We start from the raw sequence: 27,166 nt of genomic DNA, 5'->3' as shown, positions 1-27,166 counted from the left end.
TAATAATAATAATAAAGAAGCATAAGACCTGTACACTAAAAACTAAAGATGATTGCTGAAAGAAATTTAAAGACAACCTGGCTGGGTATGCTGGCTCACGACTGTAATCTCAGCACTTTGGGAGGCTGAGGCGGGTGGATCACGTGAGGCCAGGAGTTCAAGACCAGCCTGGCCAATATGGCAAAACCCTGTCTCTACTAAAAATAGAAAAACTAGCCAGGTGTGGTAGTGCACATCTGTAATCCCAGCTTGCAGGAAGCTGAGATCATGCCACTGCACTCCAGTCTGGGCGACAGAGAGAGACTCTGTTTCAGAAAGAAAAGAAAAGAAAGGAAAAGAAAAGAAAAGAGAAAAGAAAGATATTTAAAGACAATCTAAATAGACAGAAATATATCCCATGTTCACGGATTGGAAGACAACATTTTAAAGATAACAATACTCCCCAAATTGATATATAGATTCAATACCCTATCTAAATTCCAACTGTTTTTTCCCAGAAATTGACAAGCTGATTCTAAAATTTATATGAAAATTCAAATTACCCAGAATAGTCAAAACAATCATGAAAGAGAACAAATTTAGAGAACTCAATTTACACTTTCAAAACACATGATAAGCTACAGGAATCAAGACAGTATGCGATTGGCGTAAGGACAGACACAGAAATCAATGGAATAGAATTAAGATTACAGAAATAGGCCGGGCACAGTGGCTCACGCCTGTAATCCCAGCACTTTGGGAGGCCGAGGTGGGCGGATCACCTGAGGTCAGGATTTTGAGACCAGCCTGGCCAACATGGTGAAACCCCATCTCTACTAAAAATAAAAAATTAGTGGGGTGTGGTGGCATGCGCCTGTATTCCCAGCTACTTAGGAGGCTGAGGCAGGAGAATCGCTTGAACCCAGGAGGCGGAGGTTGCAGTGAGCCAAGATAGCACAACTGCACTCGAGCCTGGGCAACACAGTGAGACTCTATCTCAAAACAAAACAAAACAAACAAACAAACAAAAAAGAAATTATAGGAATAATTCATGACCTTAAATTAGGCAATAATTTTTTTTCTTTTTTCTCTTTCTTTTCAATTATTATAGAGTCAATGGTGAGCCAATGGAATTTTAGATATGACAGTAAAAGCACAAGCAACAAAAGAAAAGAAACAGATTAGATTTTAAAACCGTTAAAAACTTTTTGTGCTTCAAAAGACACTATCAAGAAAGTGAAAAGACAATCCAAGAATAGGAGATAATATTTGCAAAATCATATCCAGTAAGGCTCTAGTCCCTGGAACATATAAATACTCACAACTCAACAATTTCTCTACATTCTCTCCAACACTTGTTCCTGTCTTAAAACAATTTTTTTTTTTTTTTGCCTCATATGTCCTATGTCCTTGGGGATTGCCTTTTTAAATTTCAGCCATTTTAAGTGGGTATAAAGTTACATCTCATTGTGCCTTTAATTTACATTTCCTCAATAACTAATGTTATGGAACATCTTTTCATGTATTTATCAGTCATTCATATATCTCCTTTAGAAAAATGCCTATTTGAATCTTTTGCCCATTTTAAAATTGGATTTTTGAATCTTTTATTGTTGAGTTGTTGAACCCTCATGCCCTGCTGGTGGGACTGTAAAATGGTGCAGCTATTTTGGAAAAATAGTCTGGTAATTCCTCAAAAGATTAAACATAGAGTTCCCATGTCATCCAGCAATTCCACTCCTACATATCTATCCAAGAGAAATGAAAACGTTATGTCCACATAAACATTTGAACACAACTGTTCATAGCAGCATTATTCATAATAGCAAAAAAAAAAAAAATAGAAAACAACACAAATGTCTAACCACTGATGAATGAATAAAATGTGGCATATCCATACAATGGAGTATTATTTGGCAACAAAAAGAAATGAAGTACCAATACATGTTACAACACGGTTAAACTTTGTAAATACTATGCTAAGTGAAAAAAGTCACAAAAGACCACATAATGTATGATTCCATTTACATGAACTGTCCAGAGTAGGCAAATCTCATTTTATTTTATTTATTTTATTTATTTTATTTTTTTGAGACAGGTCTTGCTCTGTTGCCCAGGCTGGAGTGTAATGGCGTGAACATAGATCACTGCAGCCTTAACCTCTTAGGCTCAAGTAGTCCTCCTGTCTCAGCCTTCTGAGTAGCTGGGACTACGGGCGTGTGCCACCATGCCTGGCTAATTTTTTTATAGAGACAGGGTCTCACTTAGTTGCCTAGGCTGGTCTCAAACTCCTGGGCTCAAGCAATCCTCCTGCCTTGGCCTCCCAAAAAAGAGCAGGCAAATCTATAGAGACAAAAAATACTTTAGTGATTGATGAGGCTGGAGAATGGGGGAAGCGGGAATAAATGGGGGAGCTACTACTCATAGAAAAGGGGTTTCTTTTTGAGGTGATGAAAGTGTTCTAATGGATAAACATACATTTTAGTATTATGCAGCAATAAAAAACGAAGTACTGATAAATGTTATAAAATGTTTGACTCCCAAAAACATTATAAGAAGCCAGTCACAAAACCACATATCGTGTAACTGTATTGATACGAAATGTTTCAGCATAGGCAAATCTATAGAAATAGAAAGCAGATTTGTGGTTGCCTGGGGCCTGTGGTTGGGGGTTTGGGGTAGTGGAGCTACAATGAGGGATGACTATGAATATGTACATGTTTCTTTGTGGAATGTTGAAAATATTCCAAAATCAAATTGTGATAATAGCTGCACAAGTCTGTAAATTGTATTAGTTAAATGAGTGAACATTATGATATGTGAAATATCTCAATAAAACTGTAATTTTTTAAAAAAATTAAAAGTAAAGAAGCAAAAGAAATACTTACTTTCCAACTCATTTATAAGGCAGGTTTTCCCTGATATCAAACCAGAAAAAGATAATATCAAAATTTTCAAAATATAAAAAAAGATGAAAATTGTAAACCAATATACTTATTGAACTTAAATTAATAAAGGGCATCTACAAAAACTTACAGTTAACATTGTAATTTATGGCAAAAGACAGAAGGCTTTCTCCTTGGAAGAACAAGGCAAGGATGTCCAATATAAAGTTTTAGCTTGTACAATAAGAAGAAGAAATAAAAGGCATAAAGATTGAAAAGGGAGAAACAAAAAAGTCTGTATTCGCAGAGGACATAATTGCTCACTCATAAAATCCCAAATAATTTATAAGAAAACTTCTAGAACAAATATGTTTAGCAAAATCTTCAGATGTAAGGTTATTATTAATCATATTTCTCTACCAATATATGATTGAAAACTCTGTAGAAATAAAAGAAATCCTTAGGTATAAATAAAACAAAACACATATAGGATCTGTAAGCTGAAAACTATAAAAAGCAGATAAAACATATCTAAGAAGACCTGGAGAAATAAACTGTACACCAAAGCCCCATGACATGCAATGTGCCTATATAACAAACCTGCATATGTACCCCTCAGCCTAAAATAAGAGTTAAAAAAAGACAAAAAAAGGAGAGATATCCTACATTTATTGATTGGAAGACTCAGCACAGTAAAAGTGTCAATTCTCCCCAAACTGATATATAGATTTAACATAATTCCAATAAAAATCACAACAGGATTTGTTTAGATTTAGTCAAGTTGATTCTAAAATTTATAAGAAAAGGAAGAGGAAGTAGAGTAGCTAAAACAGTTTTGAAAAAAACAAAGTTTCAGGAAACATAATACCTAATTTTGACAATAATAATTTTAAAAGTTGCTGTAAAACTACAATAATCAAAATAGTGTGGTATTGGTGAAAGGACAGACATATAGATTAACTGGAACAGAATAAAGAGTGCAGAAAAAGATTGACACATATATGGCTAATTGATTTTTCAAAAAGGTACAAAAGCTATTCAATGGAGAAAGGACGGTCTCTTCCACAAATGGTAATGTAATAATTGAATATCAGTATGCAAAAAAGAACCTCACCCAAAACCTCACACCTTATACAAAAAGTAATTCCAAATGTGTCATAAATCTAAATGTAAACATAAAACTATTAAACTTTTAGGAGAAAACACAGAGGAAAATCTTTGTGACCTGTGTTTAGCCAGAGTTCTTAAATATTACACCAAAATCACAAGTTTTAAAAAATTTGATAAAGTATACTTTATTAAAATCATAAACTTTTGCTCTGCCAATGATACTGTTAAGAGAATGAAATGAGGCCGGGCACGGTGGCTCATGCCTGTAATCCCAGCACTTTGGGAGGCCGAGGTGGGTGGATTACGAGGTCAGGAGATCAAGACCATCCTGGCTAACGCAGTGAAACCCCCTCTCTACTAAAAACACAAAAAATTAGCCGGACATAGTGGCAGGCACCTGTAGTCCCAGCTACTTGGGAGGCTGAGGCAGGAGAACGGCGTGAACCTGGGAGGCGGAGCTTACAGTGAGCCGAGATTGCACCACTGCACTCCAGCCTGGAAAACAGAGAAAGACTTTGTCTCCAAAAAAAAAAAAAAAGAATGAAAAGACAAGCTACAGACTCGAATAATATATTTGTAAATCATATGTCCTACAAAGGATTTTTATCAAAAATATAGAAAAAAACTCTCAAAAATCAACCATATGAAAACCAACAACCTAATTTTCTAAAATGACAAAAATTGTTGCCTTTGGGATAAACTGAGTGAAGGATACACAGGTACATAGGATTCCTCTGTATTATTTAACTGCATGTAAATCGACAATTATCTCAATGAAAATTTCAATTAAAAATAAAACAGGATACAAAAAAATAGCAACAGACTTGAACAAACAGTTTACCACAGAGGATACACAGAACACAAATAAGTACAAGAAAAAAATGCTCAACATCACTAACCATTAGGGGAATGAAAATTATAATAAAATAATCACTTTATATCACCAAATACCTATTCCATTGGCTAAAAAAAAGAATACTAGTAACACCAAGTGCTGAAGAACATCAGAAAAACTGGAAGTCTCGCACATTGCTGACAAAATGTAAAATGATACAGCTGCTTGGGAAAATGGTTTGTTTTTTAAAAATGTAAAATATGCATACCATATGATGCAGCAATCTCATTTCTGGGTATTTCATCCAAGTGATCTGAAAACTTATGTTCACCCAGAAAGCTGTATGTGACTATTTACGGGAGCTTTATTTGTAAAACCCCAAATTACAAACAACCCAAATGTCCTCCAACTGGTGAATGGATAAACAAACTGTGGTACATCCATTATAACACAAAATAAGTTGAGGAATCCCAAAGACAGTCTCCAGAGACATGTTTTTACCATGAGATCGTACTTCTCTGGCCATGCTTACTTAGAAACAGGTGGACACCTGACTGTAGAACAGCCCAACTATAGGCCAGGCAATGGCTCTGACCCATTTCTTCGCATGAAAAAGATGAGCAGGGACAGTCAAATTTTCTGTCCCTGGAATCTAACAAAGGTCAGTTAAATAAGGACCTGAAAGTGAAAGAATGCTTTGGGATCACGAGTAACCAATGTTATCTAACAACCAGTTTTGGGAAAGCAGAAACTATGCATAAAATGAAGCCATTTGGGAATGCAACAGAATAAAATAAAGTATAGCTATTAGTGATACTGTATCAGACTGAAGGTTCATGTACTTCTGCTATTAAATCCCCAGAGCTGCCTTCAATCTAAGTCTACCCTTTAATTCTGTCTTTACAAGATCATCCAAGTACAGTTCCTGTTCTTGGGTTCTGTATTAGTTGTCTATTGTTGTTGTAACTAATTGCCAAAAACTTAGTGGCTTCAAACAACACAAATTGATTGATCTTATAGTTCTCTAGGTTACAAGCCTAACATGGGCCTCAGTGGCCTAAAATCAAGGTGTTGCCAGGGCTGTGTTCCTTCTGAAGGCTAAAGCAGAGGTCTGTTCCCTGGCCTTTCCAGCTTCCAGAAGTTGCCTCCATTCCTTGGTCTGTGGCACTCTTCCTCCATCTTCAAAGAGAGCAATGTTGCACCTTTCTGACACTGTTTCCCTTTTCTCTGACTCTTCTGTGTTTCTTCTCTTCTACTTTTAAAGATCCTAGTGATTACACTGGACCTACCTGGATAATCCAGGATAATCTCCCTATCTTAGAGTCAGCAGATTAGCAACTTTAATCCCACCTGCAAGCTTAATTCTCGAGACTTTGCCATATATCCTACCATGGTCACAAGTTTCAGGGATTTGCACATGGACGTTTTGTGGGGGAATTATTTTGCCTACGACAAGTTCTGCTGGGATTTCACTTATGTCCTTACAATACATCCTTAACCCCCACCTTGACTATGCACAAATAACCAAAGAGGCCTGACCTGATTAACAACTTCTTTATTAGTTAAGTAGAGACTGATGCTCCTACTTTTCAAAGTCAAAGAAGTATATTTTACTAATATTCTTATAACTAATAAATGAAGATCTCTTCAGATAAGAGCATAAGTGTAGATACATGTATACATTTCTTTTTTTGACACGGAGTTTCATTCTTGTTGCACAGGCTAGAGTGCAATGGCATGATCTCGGCTCACTGCAACCTCTATCTCCCAGGTTCAAGCGATTCTCCTGTCTCAGCCTCCCAAGTAGCTGGGATTATAGGAACAAGCCACCACGCCCAGCTAATTGTGTATTTTTAGTAGAGATGGGGTTTCACCATGTTGGTCAGGCTGGTCTCGAACTCCTGACCTCAGGTGATCCACTTGCCTGAGCCTCCCAAAGTGCTGGGATTACAGTCCCAAAGTGCTGGGATTACAGGTGTGAGCCACCGCCCCTGGCCAGAGAAAATATATATATATGTATTTTAGATGGGGTTTCGCACTTGTCACCCAGACTGGAGTGCAATGGTGCAATCTCGGCTCACTGCAACCTCCGCTTCCTGGGTTCAAGCAATTCTCCCACTTCAGCCTCCTGAGTAGTTGGGATTACAGGCGCCTGCCACCACACCCAGCTAATTTTTGTATTTTAGGTAAAGATGGGGTTTTGCCATGTTAGCTAGGCTGGTCTTGAACTCCTGACCTCAGAAGATAGGCCCACCTCAGCCTCCCAAAGTGTGGGGATTACAGGCGTGCGCCACTGTGCCCGGCCAAGTGTATTTTTAAGATTATCTTGTTACCAACAAACTCTCCAACAAACTCTAAATGCTAGACCAGAAGTTCCCACTGACTGATAACATTTCAAAAATTACTGTGGGGATTGGCATTGGGCTTCCAGCTGCTGGTTTTCCAAATAAAAGTATGAAGCACACTCAGCTTCTCTCTACAGTCTATCAATTATCCTAATCATTATTACATAAAAGGACATTTAACACCAAAAACAGAAAATAATCTCAGAATAATGTGTACTTCTTTAAATTATTTTAGCCTAATTAAAAATAAATTGTATTATAATCATTTTTCTCATTTTGCTAATCTTGGACTAGATTTTTAAAAAATTACTTTTATGACCGATTTACCTGTAGCAACTATGCCATTGTCCACATGTGTCAAGGACTGGGGGCGGCTTCGAAGTTTGCTTTTGAAAGATCTTGGTCGACGTGGTGATGCAGGTGGCAAAGGAATCTCAGTAGATTGGGTTTTGCTATCTTTAATTGACCGAAGGCGTTCATAGAGCTCCTGCAGCTCCTTATTCTGCTGGGTTTGAAGATTTACCACCTCCTGAATGTGTCTGAATGAAAATCATGCAAAAAGCATTTTAATGGCACTGGCTCCATAAAGATGAGCCAAGAAACTCTACACCAGTATAAGTAAAGTTTAACAAGGAATTTAGATTAAGAATGGGGAAATAGAGACTGGGCACAATGGCTTACGTCCATAATCCCAGCACTTTGGGGAGCCAAGGCAGGAGTATTGTTTGAGGCTAGAAATTCGAGACAAGCCTGGGTAACGTAGGGAGACCCTATCTCTCTTAAAAAAAAAATAAAAAAAAAATTAGCTGGGCATGGTGGTGCATGCCTGTAGTCCCAGTTACTCAAAAGGCTGAGGTGGGAGGATCACTTGAGCCCAGGAATTCAAGGCTGCAGTGAGCCAAGATCACACCACTGCACTCCAGACTGGGTGACAGAGAGAGACCCTGTCAAAGAGGAAGGAAGGGAGGGAGGGAGGGAGGAAAGAATGGGGGAAACACAGAGTATTTTCACAATTTCCAGAGGGGAAGCGGAAAATGCCTTCCTAAGCATAACATTAAACTATAATAATCACTCATGAAGAAAAAGATGAACAAATTTCTAAAATTGAAATACAGTGAAAGTCAGTAAAACAAAATGTAAAGTCAAATAGTATTAATAATATTAACATTTTTGCCAGACGCAGTGGCTCACGCCTGTGGGAGGCTAAGACAGGAGGATCGCTTGAGCCCAGGAGTTTGATACCAGCCTAGACAACATAGTGAGACCCTATCTCTCTGAAAAAAAAAAAAAAAAAAAATCAGCCAGGTATGGTGGCATGTGCCTGTAGTACAAGCATCTTGGGATGCTGAGGCAGGTAGATCTCTTGAGCCAAAGGTAGAGGCTTCAGTGAGCCATGACAGCACCACTGCACTCCAGCCTGGGCGACAGAGCAAGACCTCGTCTTAATAATAATAATTGTAATAGTAATAAAAGAAAGAATAAATAAAAATTGGTGAAGAAACCATAATGCTAAAAGAACACTGAAGGCAGAATAAATTATTTTTTAAGATCCCTTCTAGGCCAGGCACGGTGTCTCATGCCTGTAATCCCAGCACTCTGGGAGGCTGAGACAGGAGGATGGCCTGAGGCTAGAAGTCTGAGACCAGCCTGGGCAACACAGGGAGACCTCATCTCTACAAAAAAATTTAAATATTAGCTGGATGTGTTACATGTCTGTAGGCCCAGACACTTGGGAGGCTGAGGTGGGAGGATGGTTTGAGCCCAGGAGGTAGAGGCTACAATGATCCACAACTGCACCACTGCACTCCAGCCTGGGCAACACAGTAAGACTCTGTCTCAAAATAAAAGATCCTTTCCAGGTCTTGTGTTATATGAGGTTATGAGAATTCATGTCTCACATTCAAAATTAAGTACATATTCACAACCAGCCAGTTACAAAAAACTAGCCAGCTACAAAAGCTACCAGTCATTTGACAATGGTTTAAAAGAACCATTAAAAACAGCAATAGAAGGCCGGGCACAATGGCTCATGCCTGTAATCCCAGCACTTTGGGGGCCGAGGCAGGCGGGTCACGAGACCAGGAGATTAAGACCATCCTGGCTAACACGGTGAAACCCTATCTCTACTAAAAATACAAAAAATTAGCTGGGCATGGTGGCGGGCGCCTGTAGTCCCAGCTACTCAGGAGGCTGAGGCAGGAGAATGGCATGAACTCAGGAGGCAGAGCTTGCAGTGAGCTGAGATCGCGCCACTGCACTCCAGCCAGGGCGACAGAGCAAAACTCCGTCTCAAAAAAACAAAAAAACAAAAAACAAACAGAAAAACAAACAAACAAAAAACCAGCAATAGAATACTTACATCACAAATATGAAACTGCTTTAATAACTTTTATTATAAAAAGTATCAGTGTACATATACTGTATAGTACTTAATATATAAGTTGACATATACATAATGTAATGTCAAGCCTGTATATATATTTTAAAGTGGAATATCAGCCTTCTGGTGATGAATATTTAAAGTATATATTCACAATTTTCTTGCAAGCTCAAGTCAAAAACACTGAAACAAGTTAGAGAGAATATATTATAATTATCTATCACTGGAATGACAGTTTTGGGTTTTTTTCCTCCTCGAGGCAAGGCCTTAGAAACTAAGAAATTTCCAAGGATTTTAACCTGCTTTAATTCTTGAAGCACTCAAACACAGCATCCAAATGGAGCATTATTCAAGCTTGTAAGAACTTGACTAAAATCCAGCTTTTTATTTTATTTTTTGAGATGGAGTCTCGCTCTGTCACCCAGGCTGGAGTGCAGTGGTGTGATCTCAGCTCACTGCAACCTCCGCCTCCAAGATTCAAGTAGTTCTCCCTGCCTCAGCCTCCTGAGTAGGTGGGATTACAGGCGCCACCACGTCCAGCTAATTTTTGTATTTTTAGTAGAGACGGGGTTTTGCCATGTTGGCTAGGCTGGTCTCAAACTCCTGACCTCAGGTGATCCACCCACGTCGGCCTCCTAAAGTGCTGGGATTACAGACATGAGCCACTGCGCCCAGCCAAATCCAGCTTTTTACATGCCTATATTTTTAGTCCTCCCTGGTTCTCCCTGCTTTACAAATTAAGTTCCAGAACAGTGCAGAAATTCTCTAAAGCATAAGATACATTAAAAAATTGCTAGAGTTGGTTTCAACTTTTCAAAGTAATGGCATGGGGTCATCAATAGGAGGCTAGTAATTAACTTATGAGTATATGCATATACTGGAATACTTTGAAACAGTCAAAAATATAATGATACAGGTATATATCCAAGATACCATGAAATGGTAAAGAAAACCAAGATATAAGAACAGTCTTGCAGTGTAAGTTACTATTTGGGGGAACAAAGAATGAAATATGCATATTTGTTTGTACGGTTATAGACTAACTGGATATACAAGAAACAGGTAATATTTATTGTGTGTAAGGAGAGAACCTGGGTAGTTCAGCTGCAGTGCTAGGAGGGAGACTACTGGTTACCCTTTTGTACCTTTTGAATTTTGAACCACGTGGATAGAATTAGAATTCAGCAACTTAATATGAATTTCTTTTTTTTCTTTCTTTCTTTTTTTTTTTTAGACAAAGTCTTGCTCTGGTACCCAGGCTGGAGTGCAGTGGCGCACAATCTGGGCTCACTGCAACCTCCACCTCCCAGGCTCAAGCAATTCTCCTGCCTCAGCCTCCCAAGTAGCTGGGAGTACAGGCATCTGCTACTATGCCTGGCTAATTTTTGTATGGTTTTTTTTTTTTTAAGTAGAGACAAGGTTTCAAAATGTTGGCCAGGCCAGTCTCGAACTCCTGACCTCAGGTGATCCACCTGCCTCTGCCTCCTAAAGTGCTGAGATTACAGGCATGAGCCACCATGCCCAGCTGGCTTGAATTTCTTTTTTTAAAATGACCTATTTTATAAAACTAAATACAAAACAGCATTCTATTGACAAAATATATTATCATAATCTCACTAGTGAAGGTTGATTACCTCAGTCACCAAATAATAAGCTTGATCTTGAAAGTATCTTACCTTTTCCTAAAGAAGATGAACCACTATCTCTGATTATAATAAATCAGCTGTTTACTTATCAAATGTGAAATTATATAAGAATAGTTGTAAAATCTAAAACCAAAAGTCCTTAAGGACTGTAAAGGTTAACAAAAGGAGTAATTAAATCATATTGGTAAATAAGCAACTGTAATAGTCTTGAGACTATGAAAACATTTTATATATAAGAACTTTTTCTCATTCATAAATGTTTAGCATTAGCATTCTTTGTAGTTTTCAATCATTAAAATGTCAACAATCCTAAATTAGTTACCAATCAAATACTAAGTTCTATAAAACCCAGGGCAACCAGATTTGTGACAAAAGAGAAACAGTCCTTACTTTTCTCGTAATCTTTGAAGCTCCACCTTCAAGTCCTCATCCTCTATTTCTGATTCATCATCACTGCTCATTGGGGAAGATGGTGAATAGAAGAGTGAACTCTGTGTTTGAGCATAAGCTTGTTCTTCATGGTGTAGTAAGCACTGATCACTCTCTGGACCAGTCTTTGCCACTGACTTTCCACTGCCAGCAAGACTGGCTGAAAATTCACTATCAGAGCTAGGCTGTTTCCCAGCAGTCAACATCTCTCTCTCTTTAAGCAACAGTTCAGATCCAGACTGCATGCTACTTCCTGTGGCTGAAGTTTCTTCCAATTCCTTTTCTGGGGTCACTGAAGATACATCAGTCTCACAAGCTGCACTGAAAGATAAGAAGTTGTCACCTTGTTTGGGAACTCCTTTATTTTCTTTACAGGTTTCCTGAAGAGCTTGTAACTTCTCAGAAGAAAACGAAGTTTTGGGATTTTGTGTGGCAGGTTCTATTTCTACCAACTGAGACTTTGCTGTTTCAATAAAGGCTTCTTCACTAGAATGGTTTGTCTCACTGAACACTGATATGTGTTCTATTCCAAAAGATGTCACTTTTGCTGACTGCTGAGGAATTGTAATCACCTGAGATATAAAAATGTAAAAGTGGTTAGCATAGCACAGACAAGTAGATGGTCTGCTGTGATGTATATGTATTGATACTAGCAAAACTTAAAAATTTAATCTATACCCTCAAATTCACTCTTTCAAACAGGCCCCTTGGGTAAAGAGAGTGGGCATCATATTGCTCAAATAAAATTCCACAATTAGAGTTGCTGAGATTCTAAAAGACGTGAAATTACATTTATAAAAGAGGACCCACCCACCCGCCAAAAAAAAAAAAAAAAAAAAAAAAAAAAAAAAAAAAAAAAAAAAAAAAAAAAAAAAAAAAAAAAAAGAAAAAAAAAAAACTATTTCTGTGATCTCTACCAGCCACTAAAATCTCCATTTCTGTAGACTCATCTTTACTGATGGCTTCAAAAAGTGAGGGGATGCATGGAAGGTGAACAAATTAAATATGACAATGATCTACATTTAAAGTAAGTATCATCAGCCGGGCATGGTGGCTCACGCCTATAATCCCAGTACTTTGGGAGGCCGAGGCGGGTGGATCACCTGAGGTCCGGAGTTGAAGACCAGCCTGGCTAACAAGGTGAAACCCCGTTTCTAATAAAAATACAAAAAATTAGCCAGGCGTGGTGGCGTGCACTTGTAATCCCAGCTACTCGGGAGGCTGAGGCAGCAGAATCGCTTGAACCAAGGAGACAGAGGTTGCAGTGAGCTAAGATCATGCCATTGCACTCCAACTTGGGCAACAAGAGTGAAACTCCATCTCAGTAAACAAAAAAACAAAAAACAAAAATGGAAGTATCATCTACAGACCAAGATCTCCAGTGGCTGTTATGTTTTATAATGCCCTTGTAGATAAAGATTCAATCAAAGACACAAACCTGGAACCGACCCCGCTGAAATGATCCACTCATCGCTTTACATCTATTCAAAGCCCTAGTATCAGCTGTAGACTCCCGTGTCAGAGGAATGGGATCAGGAGCAATTGCTGATCTCATCTCTTCTGTTTCCACTGCAAGTTTTGCCAAATTGTAAGTAGAAAAGAGAAAATTGTTTGTTAAGACTAAATTTGTTTACATTACCAAAAATGAAGAAAAGTAGAAAAAGCTTAACTCCTGCTAGACAATTAAAAGGTGTTAATGTAATAAGCAACATCGTATAAGTCCCTAAGTCTAAATCAGACATTGCAAGATTTATCCCAAGACTTAGTATCTATATGAAATGAATAACTGGAAAACCAAATTAGTTACAAAAGGAAAAAATAAAACGGCAATGACATTAATGGGACATGTCACATACATGGGCTACGTGGAAAAAGTGGCAAGATTTGTATATGAACAACAAAAAAATAAGTAAATGAAAAGTGATGTTACCTAGTCTATGTCCCTGACTGTAAGCACACTACCTTGACGGACTTTTGATCTCTTGAAAAAGCTGGTTGACTGCCGTAGCCTGTATGCCCAGCTTTTTAATTTGCGAGTCCAGGATTTCTTGCTAATAGGATTTTTGAGACTAGGACAAGTAAAGCTTAGGCCAAAATATCCACCTCCTGTCTGCAGATGAATGGCTCCACCGCTTGACACAGCAGCAGGATAGGCCTCTGGATCCCCTGGAAGTGAAGCATCTGAGGACATCTCCTAATGGAGACAAGACAAAACAAAACAAAACAAAACAAAACAACCGAGAAAAACCAAAGTAGTAATAATTTAGGTAAGGTGAAGCTTTTTTTAAAAAAAATAACACCGGAATTTCTTGTACAGACTGATCTTTAACCCAAAATAGGGTATTATGTATTAGTTGCATTAATAGTAGCATATTAGACTGAACCCAAGGTACTCCATTTACAAAAATTAAGCCTTCTTGTTTCTTTAAAAATATTATTTAGACTTTAGTAAATAAAAGAGATTATTAATCTTCTACCCCAGAATATTTTTCATCATTATACAAACTTTGAAAACTGAAAATCAAATTAAAATTTCCTTCATATGTGCCAGTTTACTAAAAAGGTTACTAAAACTCCAAGCTATTATCATGAAATTTTTCATTTATGCCTATATTATTTAAGAGACTCAGTTAAAGATGCTTGAAACACACAAACAGAGAAAAACAAGATATCGAGGCACTTAGATTTACAGAGAAGTATGAGGAAATCAAGTTTATTACTTTATGAAAGCATATGGAAATTTATAAAGGACATCAAAATTACTTCAAAATCATGCTCTAAAAATTCTTGTTAACATCAGGCTATCCTGGCTACAAAATCACTCCCCTCTTCTTGTCCTCCTACTCCCCCACCAAAAAGGGCCCCAGATATAACTGTTGTATCTAAATGAGTGCTTTAAAGATAAATCCTCTATAATAATTAATATGAAAAGTTAGCACAGACAACCACAAATACTTTGGGAAACATGAGAAGGGTCACTACTAATCTAGAAGATTAAAAAAATATATAAAAGCACAAAGAATGGGATTTAGCATTTGCCTGAAGGAAGATAGCCTACTGGCAGGAAGTATGATGTGTTGGGTAAGCATTATTAATACTTAGGGCAGGGCCGGGTGCAGTGGCTCATGCCTGTAATGCCAGCATTTTGGGAGGCTGAGGCAGGCAGATAACCTGAGGTCAGGAGTTCGAGACCAGCCTGGCCAACATGGTAAAACCCCGTCTCTACTAAATATACAAAATTAGCCTGTCGTGGTGGTGCGTGCCTGTAATCCCAGCTACTTGGGAGGCTGAGGCAGGAGAATCGCTAGAACCCAGAGGCAGAGGTTGCAATGAGCCGAGATCGCACCATTGCACTCCAGCCTGGGCAACAAGAACGAAACTCTTGTCTCAAAACAAAAAAACAAAAAAACAAAAACAAACTTACGGCAGGTCAGGGCATAAATTGTAAGCAATCAGTTTTTATTTTCTGCAGTCTCATTTTAAACCAGTAACAATAAGTTTCATGATGAGAAAAAAATTAGTATTACAATTTAGAAAATGTTACATTGGTCCCACTGAAATTACAGAAAAGAATTTTAATATGTAGTAACCGGATCAAGATGGCAAATTAAATATTTGTTCTAGCCTTCCTTATCAATCCAAATTTACAGACACAACAGGAAAACAGACATAGACACATGCATACATGACTGAGAGAGGAAAAAGCAGACCATGACATATGTAGGAATTGTTTCAAAATGCTGCAAACTTGGGTGGCTGATATGGGCAGCAGGAGAGAACCCTGGCCAACCAAAAAGATGAGTGGTAGGCTAGAATGCTTACAAAACTCTATCAGATCTACCTTCTGTCTCTTTCAACGTTATTTCTTAATGTTCTCCTGTTTGCTGGCCTTCTCTTGGTTCCCTGAACAGTTCTCTATCTATGACTATCACCACCACATACAAGTCCTTCCCTGACTACCATATATAGTTTTAGTATCCCATTTTCTTCTACTAGATGTGAGCTCCACAAAAACAGAGGTTTTGACTTATTCACTGCTAAAGAGATATTCACTGAATGGAAGAATGAACTGACTGGGAATAACAAAGAAGGAACAGGCAGGCAGTTCTGTCCCCACCTCCACACCAAGCAAAGGGCAGCAGAGGCATGTGCCCCCAAATAAGAGTAGTAAGAGGAAAAGGTTTGTGGCCAAGAGAGAGGTCAACAACGTAGGGAGGAGACAACATCCAGGAAGAAAGGTAAGCCCTCCTACCTTTGGAGACTAGCTACTGGGCCACCCTCCAGGCAGCATTAGAGATAAGTTACAAAATACAGTGCCAGAGAGGATGTCCCATACCTTTCCCACAATTACTGAAGGAAGGTTACAGTAATTACATAAAACACAGACAGATGAACAAGGAATCTCATGAGTGAAAAAGACGAGAACACAACTAAGAATCACTAAACACCAAGGGAAAACTAACATTATAAGAAAATACTAAACTTGGCAAACAGGATAGCCAAGGAAATAGCATTAATAACATAGAATAAGACTAATATATTCAGAGAGATGTGTGAATATACTACATCTATAAAGAAAGGAATGAACTACAGTTACTAGAAATTAAAACAATATAATACTTGACACAAAAAATAGCTGAATAGGTGATGCAACAGCTTAAAAATTGAGAAATTATGCCAGTACAAAAAGCAAAAGGACAAACAAATGGAAAGCATGAGAAGTTTATAGATAAGAGCTGGGCATGGTGGCTTATGCTTATAATCCCAGCCCTTTGGAGGCTGAGGCGGGTGGATCATCTGAGGTCAGGAGTTCCAGACCAGCCTGGTCAACATGGTGAAACCTCATCTCTACTAAAAATATGAAAATTAGCTGGGCATGGTGGTGAGTGCCTATAATCCCAGCTACCTGGGAGGCTGAGGCAGGAGAATTGCTTGAACCTGGGAAGTGGAAGCGGAGGTTGCAGTGAGCTGAAATCATCCCATTGCACTCCAACCTGGGTGACACAGTAAGACTCTGTCTCAAAAAAGAAAAAAAAAAAGTTTGTATATAAGAAAAATAGGAAATGAAGAAATAAAACTATCTCTATTCACAGTTGACATGATCTTATATATAGAAAATCCAAAATAATCCACTAAAAGTTATTGGAGCTAATAAACAAACTCAGTAAAGTTGGAGGATACATCAGCACATAAAAATCAGTTTTATTTTTATATGCTAGCAATGAAGAATCCAAAACAGAAATTAAGAAAACAATTCCATTTCTAATAACAATAAGAAAATACTTAGGAATATATTTAACCAAGGAGTGACAGTCTTATACACTGAAAACTACAAAACATTAATGAAAGAAATTCAAGAATACTGAAATAAATAGAAAGTTCATGAATAGGAAGACTTAATCTGTCAACAGTCCACAAAGTGACCTACAGATTCAATGCAATCCCTATCAAAACCCCAATGGCCTTTTTCACAGGAATAGAAAAGCTTATACTAAAATTTCTATGGAATCACACGGGACCCTGAATAGCCAAAAAATATTTAAAAAGAACAAAATTGGAGGACTCGCATTTCCTGATTTCCAAATATACTATAAAACTACAGTAATCAAAACACTGTCCTTTTGCTACTGGCATAAGGATAGATATTGGGATTGACAAATAGAATTAAGAGTCCAGAAATAAATCCATACATCTATAGTCAATTGATATTTACAAGACTGCCAAGACCATTCAATGGGGGAAAGAATAGTTTCTTCACCAAATGGTGCTGAACAACTGGATATCCAAATGCAAAAGAATGAAGCTGGACCCTTGTCTCGTACATATACAAAAATCAACTCAACATATATCAAATACCTAATTATAAGAGCTAACAAAGCAATACAAGAAAAAGTAGATAATCAGACTTCAACAAAATAAAAAACTTTTGTGCATTAAAGGATACTATCAAGAGAGTGAAAAGACAACCCTACAGAATGGGAGAAAATATTCACAAATAAAATATTTAATAAAGACATAGCATCCAGAATATATAAAGATTTTTTAATTTTATTTTATAGAGATTGGGATCTCACTATGTTGACCAGGCTGGTCTTCAGCTCCTGGCCTCAAGCGATCTTACTGCCTTGGCTTCCCTGTTTTGGGATTACAGGCTTGAGCCACCACGCCCAGCCACACATATAAAGAATTCTTACAATTCAACAACACAAACAACAACCCAATTAAAAAATAGGCAAAGGACTCGAATAGACATTTCTCCTAAGAAGATATACAGATGGCCAACAAGCATGTGAAAAGATTCTCAACACCACTAGCTATTAAGCAAATGCAAATCAAGACCACAATAAGAATACCACTTTATACTCACCAAGATGGCTATGAACAAAAAATTGGAAAACAAGTGTTGGTAAGCATGTAGACAAATTGGAACCCTCACATTCTGCTGGTGGGAATGTAAAATGGTGTGGCTACTTTAGAAAAGAGTTTGGTGGTTCTTCAAAAAGTTAAATGTAGAATTACCATATGCCTCAGAGAACTGAAAACAGGAACTCATATGAATACTTTATACGAATGTTCGTAGCAGCACTATTCACAACAGCCAAAAGGTAGAAACAACCTAATGTCCATCAACCAATGAATGGATAAACAAAATGCAGTATAGCCATAAAATGGAATATGAACCTTGAAACATTATGCTAAGTGAAAGAAACCAGACACAAAGGCCATATACTGTATGGTTCCATTTATATGAAATATCTAGCATAAGCAAATCTATACTGACAGAAAGCAGATTTGTGGTTGCAAGGGGCAAGGGGGAAGGGAGAATGAATAATGACTGCTTAATGGGTATAAAGTTTCTTTTGTTGGGGTGATGAAAAAGTTCTGGAACTAGATAATGGTGATGGATACACAACCTTGTGAATATATTTAATGTCACTGGATCGAACACTGTAAAATAGTTAAAATTCTAAGAAATCACAAGACAAGTTTCCATATTTATAGAGCACAAAGAATATGAAATAGATTAATAAACAATAAGGAGAATATACCAAAGGCATCCAGTAGCCCTTTAAGTAGGTACTATTATCTTGATTTTACAGATGAGGAAATTAAGGCTGGGTAAAGGGTGTAGATAATTTGCCTAGTATTACCTAGTAAATGGCAAAGCAAGATTTTGAAACTGGTTTGTGGGGTTCAAAAGCTGTTTTCTTTCTAACGCTGTGTTTCAATAAGAATGTTTTCATTTTAAAAAATATCACAAGTAATACATTGTGAAAGGCAAACAAAAACTCAGGACCCTAATTCACTATGCCAAAAAGAAAAAAGTTAAGCTGAAATCTGAGTCATGCAAGAAACTGCATTTCATTTTGTTCCTAAGCAAACAGCTACAAATAAAAGGTTAAATATCTCCAGAGGTAGCTACCCTATGTTCACCTTATCTTATGTAAAGTGCTGATTTACTGAGCAAAATTGTGAGATGAATACATAATTGATTATTCTCCTACCTGCTCCTTTTCTCTTGCAACATGTGGATTACCATAACCTCCCTCTTTCCCCTCCAGCTTGCTTTTCCCCTTTAAATATTGAAGCCCTCAAAATCATCTTTGGAGAAAGGCACAGACTATAGACTGTATCCGTGATTCCATGTTTTCTCTCTTCTAGACATGTCCCTAACCTTGGCAAAATAAAATTCTAAATTGATTGAGATCTGCCTTAGATACTTTTTGGTTTATAACATGAATGACTGTTTTCTGTAAAATATCTAAGCCATTAGATAAAACAAAAATCTCTGTAACAACCCTCCTTCCCAGTCCCCTCTGGAAGACATCCACTAATATCAATTTATCTTTTCAGAACTTTTTTGTAAATTTATGTACATATATATATGTGTGTGTGTGTGTGTTCCTTTTTGAAAATACAGGCCAGGTGTGGTGGCTCATACCTGTAATCCCACTGTTTTGGGAGACCAAGGCAGGAGCATCACTTGAGGCCAGGAGTTCAAAACCAGCCTGGGCAACATTGCAAGCCCACGTCTCTACAAAAAGTTTAAAAATGAGCCAAGCATGGTAGCATGCACTTGTAGTCCCAGCTACTTGGCAGGCTGAGGCAAGGGGATCACCTAAACTCAGGAGGTTGAGGTTACAGTGCGCCACGATCATGCCACTGCACTCCAGCCTGGGTAACAGAGACCCTGTCTCAAAAACACACACACACATACACATACATACAAACACACACACAGACACACACACATACACACACCTCATCATACTGTCTGAATTATTCTGCATATATTTTTCCTGATGATTTTTCCTGGAGATATGTCCATGATAAAATAAAGATGATAAGAGCTAACATATATTTATAGGTCTACTTCATGCTTTTAAATTGCTTCATAGTATCAATGTCCCTCAATTTCTATTTATAAATATTTAAACTTGTTTGTGAATCCTTTCCTGTTACAAATAAACAAACAATGTTACACTGAACATTCTTATACATGTTCCTTTGTTCATATGTGCAAATGCTTCTCTCAGGTAGAATTTGACAGTGACATAGCTCAGTCACAGGAATGTACACATTTCTAACTTTCACAGTGCTAAACTGCCCTCCAGGTAGGCTGTACTGATTTTATTCCTACCAAGATAAAATGAAAATTACCGCGCCTGGCCATCAATTTCTTTAATATTTGCTAGTCTAATTAGCAAAAACTATTTTTCTGTAAAGTTTTGCCTTTCTCTCATTACTAAGAAAGTTGAAAATCTTTTCACATGTTTAGCAGGCATTTATATTTCCACTTCTGTGAAATGCACGTTCACATGCTTTGGCTATTCTTCCACTGAGTTGTCTGATCTTTTCTCAATGATTTGTAAGCATTCTTTATATATTTTAGAGTTAATATTTTGTCAGTTTTCTGAGAAAAAAGCTTGGAAGAAAAATACATGCAAAAATAGGTTGCTATGAAAATGGAGCCAAGAATAAGAACGATTTAAAAAATCCAATTCATGACTGCCAAATGAAAAATTAACTGGATACAGCTGAATACCAAGAGAGTGATCTGAAATTTAAAAAGAAAAAAAAAAAACTGAAGACATATCTGAGAACATAAGGTTTTAAAAAATGAAATTAAAAGTGAGAGCAAGCTGTTAAGAAACATGGGGAATAATCCAAGAGGCCATATATCTCCTACGATTTCCAAATGGAAATAAGCAAGACAATGAAGGGGAAGAAAAATAAGAAATGAAAATAAAGTTACTGGAGCTGAAAAAGACACACATCTTCAAATTTGAAACATCCACAAAAGTGATATACAAAATGAATGGAAAAGCAATATACCAAGATAGAGTCTGATAATCAGAACCCTAAGATAGTTTCCTAAAAGCAACTAGACCTGTGCTAACTGAATACAGCAGCCACTAATCACATGTGGCTGTCTAAATTTAAATTAATTAAATCAAATTAAATTAAAAATTCAGGCCCTCAGTTGCACTAGCCACATTTCAAGTGCTCAATAGTCATATCTGGTTAGTGGTTACTGTATTGGATAATGCAGATACAGAACATTTCCACATTGTAAAAAGTACTAGAGCATTGCAGTGGTCTAGAGTAAAAACAGGTTACCTACAAGTGAATGATAAACAACTGAAATCACTCTCATCAGCAAGGCTAATAAAAGACAATAAAACAATGTATTCTCAATTGAGAAGAAAAAATTCTGATCCTACCATCTGTACTTAGTCAATCAAGTGTGAAGCAATATAAAGACATTTTTAGACAGGCAAAAGAATACCAAATAGGATCTCCATGCAATATATTTGAAAATATTACTCATAGAAGTATTTTAGGGGAAAAAAGGATTCCACAACACCAGAAACAGTGGCAGCTAAGTATGATCCAGATATAGCAACAGACACTTGAAACAAATAAAAGAATCCATTTGACCTTGACACTTGGGAGAGTCTCCTTCAAGCAACAAAGTTTAAATGACAGAAATAACAGTTCATTTCTTAAGATTCACATCACATTATGTGATATTTATTTATTACTTAAAATAATTTAAAAATTTAAAAGATATTTAAATTGTATCAGTGGAATATTATGCAGTTGTTTCAAAAAGTTGAGTAAGATGGAACTATGTGTACTGACATGGATACCCATAAATGAAAAAAATGCAGAATAGCATATATGTAAATAAATATATTTATATAAATATTAACATGTATCTATATATCTATATAAAGATACAATGTATCATATATAAAAAGTATATCTTTATAAATATTTGTATATTAATTAAAATCATGTCTGGAAAGATTTGTTAACAGCTGTGTCTATAGGTTTGGGGATGGGGTGGATTTTACTTGTACATAGTACATATATACTATGTACAAGTATATATTATTACTTATATAACAAAAATGACAAAAAGATAGTGATAAAGATTTAGAAAGATGTCCATGATCTACTGTAAAATGAAAAAATTAAGTTGCAGACCAGTATGTATACAGCACAGTATTTTTATGAATAAAATGTTATATGTATGTAAATAGATCTGTATAAGCTTAAGAAAAGTCAAGAAAGATAAGCACCGAATTATTAGTGATTACTTCTGTGATCTGAAGGGGCAGAAAAGGAAAATTAAAGTTCCCACATTATATAACTCAAAAAATAAGTCAGGTCAGGCACAGTGTCTCACGCCTGTAATCCCAGCACTTTGGAGGCCAAGGCGGGTGGATCACGAGGTCAAGAGTTTGAGACCCGCCTGGCCAACATGGTGAAATCCCGTCTCTACTAATACAATTAGCCAGGCATGGTGGCACGTGTCTGTAATCCCAGCTACTCAGGAGGCTGAGGCAGGAGAATTGCTTGAACCCGGGAGGCAGACCGAGATCGTGCCACTGCACTCCAGCCTAGGAGACAGAGCAAGACTCCGTCTAGGGTTGGGAAAAAAAAAAAAAAAAAAAAAAAAGTGATAAAATTAATGATGATTTTACTTTCTTTTCTTTTTTTGTCAAATTAAATCCCCCCAAACATGATTAAATTAAAAACCGTAACTTTTTTTTTTTTAAGAAGGAAACTGATAACAGGCATTTTAAGTGAAAATCTAAAAGTTCTTCCTACCCACTAAAACAATCCATGAGTCAGTTTTCATTCTGTCATTAATACAAATATAGACACTGCTTGCAGGTTCTTAGCTAATTCACCAGAGGGCTCTCTTACCAAAGATAGTTTGTCATCTCTACTGAGAGGTTCTGAACACTGCAGCCTAAGTCATGGCCTTCTTAAATACCTGTGACCTCAGAATCTTGTGACATAGACCGTTTCATTTCAAAGGACAGAATTTTAGAAGAGAAGGCATTTCTTTAAAACAATAAGGAATTGGTTAGAAAGAACGATACTTACATGTAAACACAATTCGCTGGGTACAGAAGTTATCACATTCAGGTCCCTTTTGAACACTGATACATTAGCAGGCTGACTTGCAGCCACATTAGACAGAAGCTTAGAGCCTGTCTGTTGGAAATTAGGGGATTGTACAGGGCTATCTTGAATTCCACAGTGACTGATGGCTATGACTTCTGTCACTGGACAGGAGAGGGTATCTTCAGCAGAGGAAGAAAATGGAGAGTCTATGCTTTGGGTATCCTTCTGACTCTCGGGATAGATGCTAGAGATGCTGTGCTCCTGATAGAGCAAGTTTCTTAATTTTTCATCCAGAGTTTTAATTCGGTTGTCTGCAAACTCCAGTTTTGGAGGTCTTTCTCCATCTGATTCCAGGACAGTAGTGGGTTGAAGGGTAGTTGGTTCAAGGCCAGGGGTCTGAGTGGGAATGACTGTCTTTGGAGAACTTGCTTCAGTGTTCACTGTAGTTTCTCCTTCTTGGGAAATACACTCTGCATCCATAGCTGGCTGCTGTACTGATAAGGTTTGAGGCTTTTGATCAAACGCCAGAGTTGTAAGAGAGTTACCAGCAGTCTGAGTTGATTCGCCAGGATGGGACATAAGTGCATCAGCCTGACTGGCAGTTTGGTGACATGGATACACAGGTATGAATATGCTTGCTTGTTTGGTGAGTCCCTCACATTCAGCTCGAACTGCATGAACTGAAGTAGTAGAGTAACTGCAACTATTAGTAACTGGTGCCATTATCTGCCTGTTATCTTCCACTTGATAAAGTATAGCTGGCTGCTTGGTTTCTACGCTAGCACATTCAGAAATCTTACCATCAACCACATCCTTGTGTTCTGATTTGGAGGTGAAAAGTGCACGGTGGCATGGATTATTTTCTATAGTGAGCAGTGTGTCCCGTGGTATCTCCTTATTACTTGTGTTTTTTGGACCTGGAACAATAATAAAGAATGGCTAAGCACGTACTGATAAGTACAAAGCATAGACTAGTGCCCTAAGTCAAAAGGAACAGGAGGAGAAAGAGGCAAATGAGAACCTGTGTGAAAGTACTCTTGTAAATAAGACTCAAAACACACAGAATTCAACCTGGCAAGGAAAATAATATTTTCCTTTTTTCTCATAAATATTAAATAGGAAATGGCTTAAGTTGTATCCTACTATTAATGTCTTCAAAAAAGCTTATGAAAATTCTCATAAGCATAAAATTCCCATGGAAACCAGTTAAAGATATCATATGTATTTTGCATCCCATCCTTTGAGTCCGGACAAAGTGGCAGAGAAGAAAAGCTTACTAGGAAGTGGATATAGGCCAGGAACCGAAGACATGGAATGCTGAAGAGAAGGAGGAGACTGAGTCTCACGGTTTCTTATCGTCTGATTGATACAGAATCGCCACCGACCAACCGGGGATGACTGAGGAGCAGATTCATCTGCAGAAATAATTAGCAAAAAATAATATGCTAAGCGATTTTCAATTTATTTACCTTATTGACTGAAGAAGCCAGGTTAAATAAACAATTTGCCTTGTATCTCCATTTCTAATAGTACTAGAATATATGTAATTGATAAGACCAGCCCTCTCAATACTGACAAAAAGTCTGAAGTACTAAGCACACAATATCTTTAGAGAAGGATTTTAGATTCTACTGAAACAAATATTGCATCAATAGTAATTAGAAACAGGGTACTCTTTGAAAAAACTGACAGCACTTTTCCCATTAAAACCTGTATCTCCTATTCTGTATCCTAATTATGATAGTGCTTATATAAATCTATATATGTATTAAAATTTACAGAAGTGTACACCAAAAGAAAAAGGAGTCAGTTTTACTGTATGACATTTTAAAAAATAAAGTAAAATAAACCCCTACATCTTAACTGCTACTTTGTAAACGTACTCAAATAAGTAATTCTCTTTTAAACTTTACCCAACTTTGTCAGTCAGAAACCTACTCAGATCTTGGCTAACCAGAAAAATAAGATATAGGAGGACTCTGCATTATAACACAGTCAAACTAAATTTCAGGATAATGGTATCTGCTTCTAATACTCCCACACCACCTTTTGCTTCTTTATGTTCCTGTAATTTCTTCAGGGGTGCTCATTTGTCTATGGCTCTTATCCCCCTCCCAGACACTCTTTAATATACCTGAGAAGAATGGAAAGATAAAGTCATCAGAAAAGAAAACAGAAGACCCTAGTTTTCGTTTCTGGAGGTTTATCTGGCATCTGATTTACTAAAAGTTATCAGTGACCAGAGCAAGTAGAAGCACATCATTCATCGTTAGTAGAATAAAATCAAGATATGAATGACTATTGAAACATGAGGCAAACTTAGAAAATGATGACTTTTGTTAAAAAGTTTCTATCCATCTCAAATCAGAAAAAAATAACTTACTACTTAAGTTTCAAACAGTTATGCCATTTAAGGTCATCAATACTGTGACTGCTTTTCTGGTAACATTACCACCCAACAACTCAAAAATAAATCAATCAGATAAAGAACCAACACTTGAGGAAAAGTCAGGGGATGGATTATTACCTCTCGGCCTTTCAAGGTGTGAGAAAACCTACACTAATAAGTTACCAAATTAATTTATTGGCTAACATCTTTCCCAATGAAGGTGTGTTAAAAGTTTTCAAATGTCTTGCTTCAAAAACCAAATGGTAAATTTTACTAAATATACTTACTGCTGGTTTGAGTAGATGTAGAATTTATCTGTACTTGTTCAGATGACCCTGTCTGAATTAAAAATGAATAGATAAATTAAAATGTTCCTGATTCATATCTGAGAAGATCTGTTTGCTAAACAATTGTTCTCACCTGGCTACTGTTGGAGTCCACAGTAATAGAATCAACTCCAATGGCTCTTTCTGTGGCAGAGTGGACATGAAGGATCTCCTGGGCTTGACCTACAATAGCTCTCAATTCTTCCACAAACTTTTCTTTCTCACTTTCCAGCACAAAGTTATCTTCAACCTGCCCAAAAGTAAAAGTAAGTCTATTCATGAGAGTGAATGTAGTTTATTCAAAGTTATAATATTATATAAATAGTGACTACCACGTAAAGAAAGAAAATTGGGCCAGGCACAGTGGCTAATGCCTGTAATCCCAGTTTGGGAGACCGAAGCGGGCAGATCACGTGCGGTCGGGAGTTCGAGACCAGCCTGACCAACATGGAGAAACCCTGTCTCTATTAAAAATACAAAATTAGCCAGGTACGGTGGCTCATGCCTGTAATCCCAGCACTTTGGGAGGCTGAGGCGGGTGGATCACCTGAAGTCAGGAGTTCGAGACCAGCCTGACCAACATGGTGAAACCCTGTTTCTACTAAAAATACAAAATTAACCGGGTGGGGTGGCGGGTGCCTGTAATCCCGGCTACTTGGGAGGCTGAGGCAGGATAATTGCTTGAGCCCGGGAGGCGGAGGTTACGGTGAGCTGACATCGCGCCATTGCACTACAGCCTGGGCAACAAGAGCAAAACTCTGTCTCAAAAAAAAAAAAAAAAAGAAAAAGAAAAAAAAAAAAGAAGAAAATTAAAATTAAGTATCTAAATCCAAGTGTAACAATAGAATTCACAAAGACCAGCAACAAATGCCAAAGAATACATTAAATAATTCTATTTGAGACTACCAACATTTCTCAGATTGGCACTACCTACCAGAGAAGGAACCAGCATTTAAAAAAATATGTCATTCTATAAATTGGTTATTTGAAGAATATAACTGAGGCAATGTTTAAAACTAAGATGTCCAAACCCAAAAGCTTTTAAATCACAAACCACAAATGAAACATCTTCAAAGAAAATAAAGAATAGCTTGGAAGGTTGGGCACGGTGGCTCATGCCTATAATCCCAGCACTTTGGGAGGCCGAGGTGAGTGGATCACCTGAGGTCAGGAGTTCGAGACCAGCCTGGTCAACATGGTAAAATCTCGTCTCTGTTAAAAATACAAAAATTAGCCGGGCGTGGTGGCTCAAGCCTGTAATCCCAGCACTTTGGGAGGCCAAGATGGGCGGATCACGAGGTCAGGAGATCGAGACCATCCTGGCTAACACGGTAAAACGCCGTCTCTACTAAAAAGAATACAAAACTAGCCGGGCGAGGTGGCGGGCGCCTGTAGTCCCAGCTACTCGGGAGGCTGAG

General features: G+C 37.5%; 1 protein-coding gene across 2 annotated transcripts in view; it reads right to left on the bottom strand.

Annotated features, from left to right (window-relative positions):
• WNK3 (WNK lysine deficient protein kinase 3) overlaps window positions 1-27,166 on the bottom strand; it is a 192,030-nt gene that overhangs the window by 36,428 nt on the left and 128,436 nt on the right. The window contains exons 14-22 of one of the 2 annotated variants that reach the window (XM_011991993.1): window positions 25,843-25,998; window positions 25,710-25,761; window positions 24,311-24,448; window positions 23,013-23,950; window positions 13,572-13,803; window positions 13,048-13,178; window positions 11,571-12,181; window positions 7,482-7,693; window positions 2,868-2,897 (exon numbers count right to left, since the gene is read on the bottom strand). In XM_011991993.1, the coding sequence (XP_011847383.1) occupies window positions 2,868-2,897; window positions 7,482-7,693; window positions 11,571-12,181; window positions 13,048-13,178; window positions 13,572-13,803; window positions 23,013-23,950; window positions 24,311-24,448; window positions 25,710-25,761; window positions 25,843-25,998 (2,500 nt within the window). The remainder of the gene's footprint in view (window positions 1-2,867; window positions 2,898-7,481; window positions 7,694-11,570; window positions 12,182-13,047; window positions 13,179-13,571; window positions 13,804-23,012; window positions 23,951-24,310; window positions 24,449-25,709; window positions 25,762-25,842; window positions 25,999-27,166) is intronic. The other variant, XM_011991994.1, reaches the window with a different exon arrangement.

Source organism: Mandrillus leucophaeus, unplaced genomic scaffold (assembly GCF_000951045.1).
Source record: "Mandrillus leucophaeus isolate KB7577 unplaced genomic scaffold, Mleu.le_1.0 Scaffold400, whole genome shotgun sequence".
Lineage (NCBI taxonomy): Eukaryota > Metazoa > Chordata > Mammalia > Primates > Cercopithecidae > Mandrillus > Mandrillus leucophaeus.
Note: the sequence above shows the minus strand (reverse complement) of the source record. Positions and strands in the feature narration are given on the sequence as shown.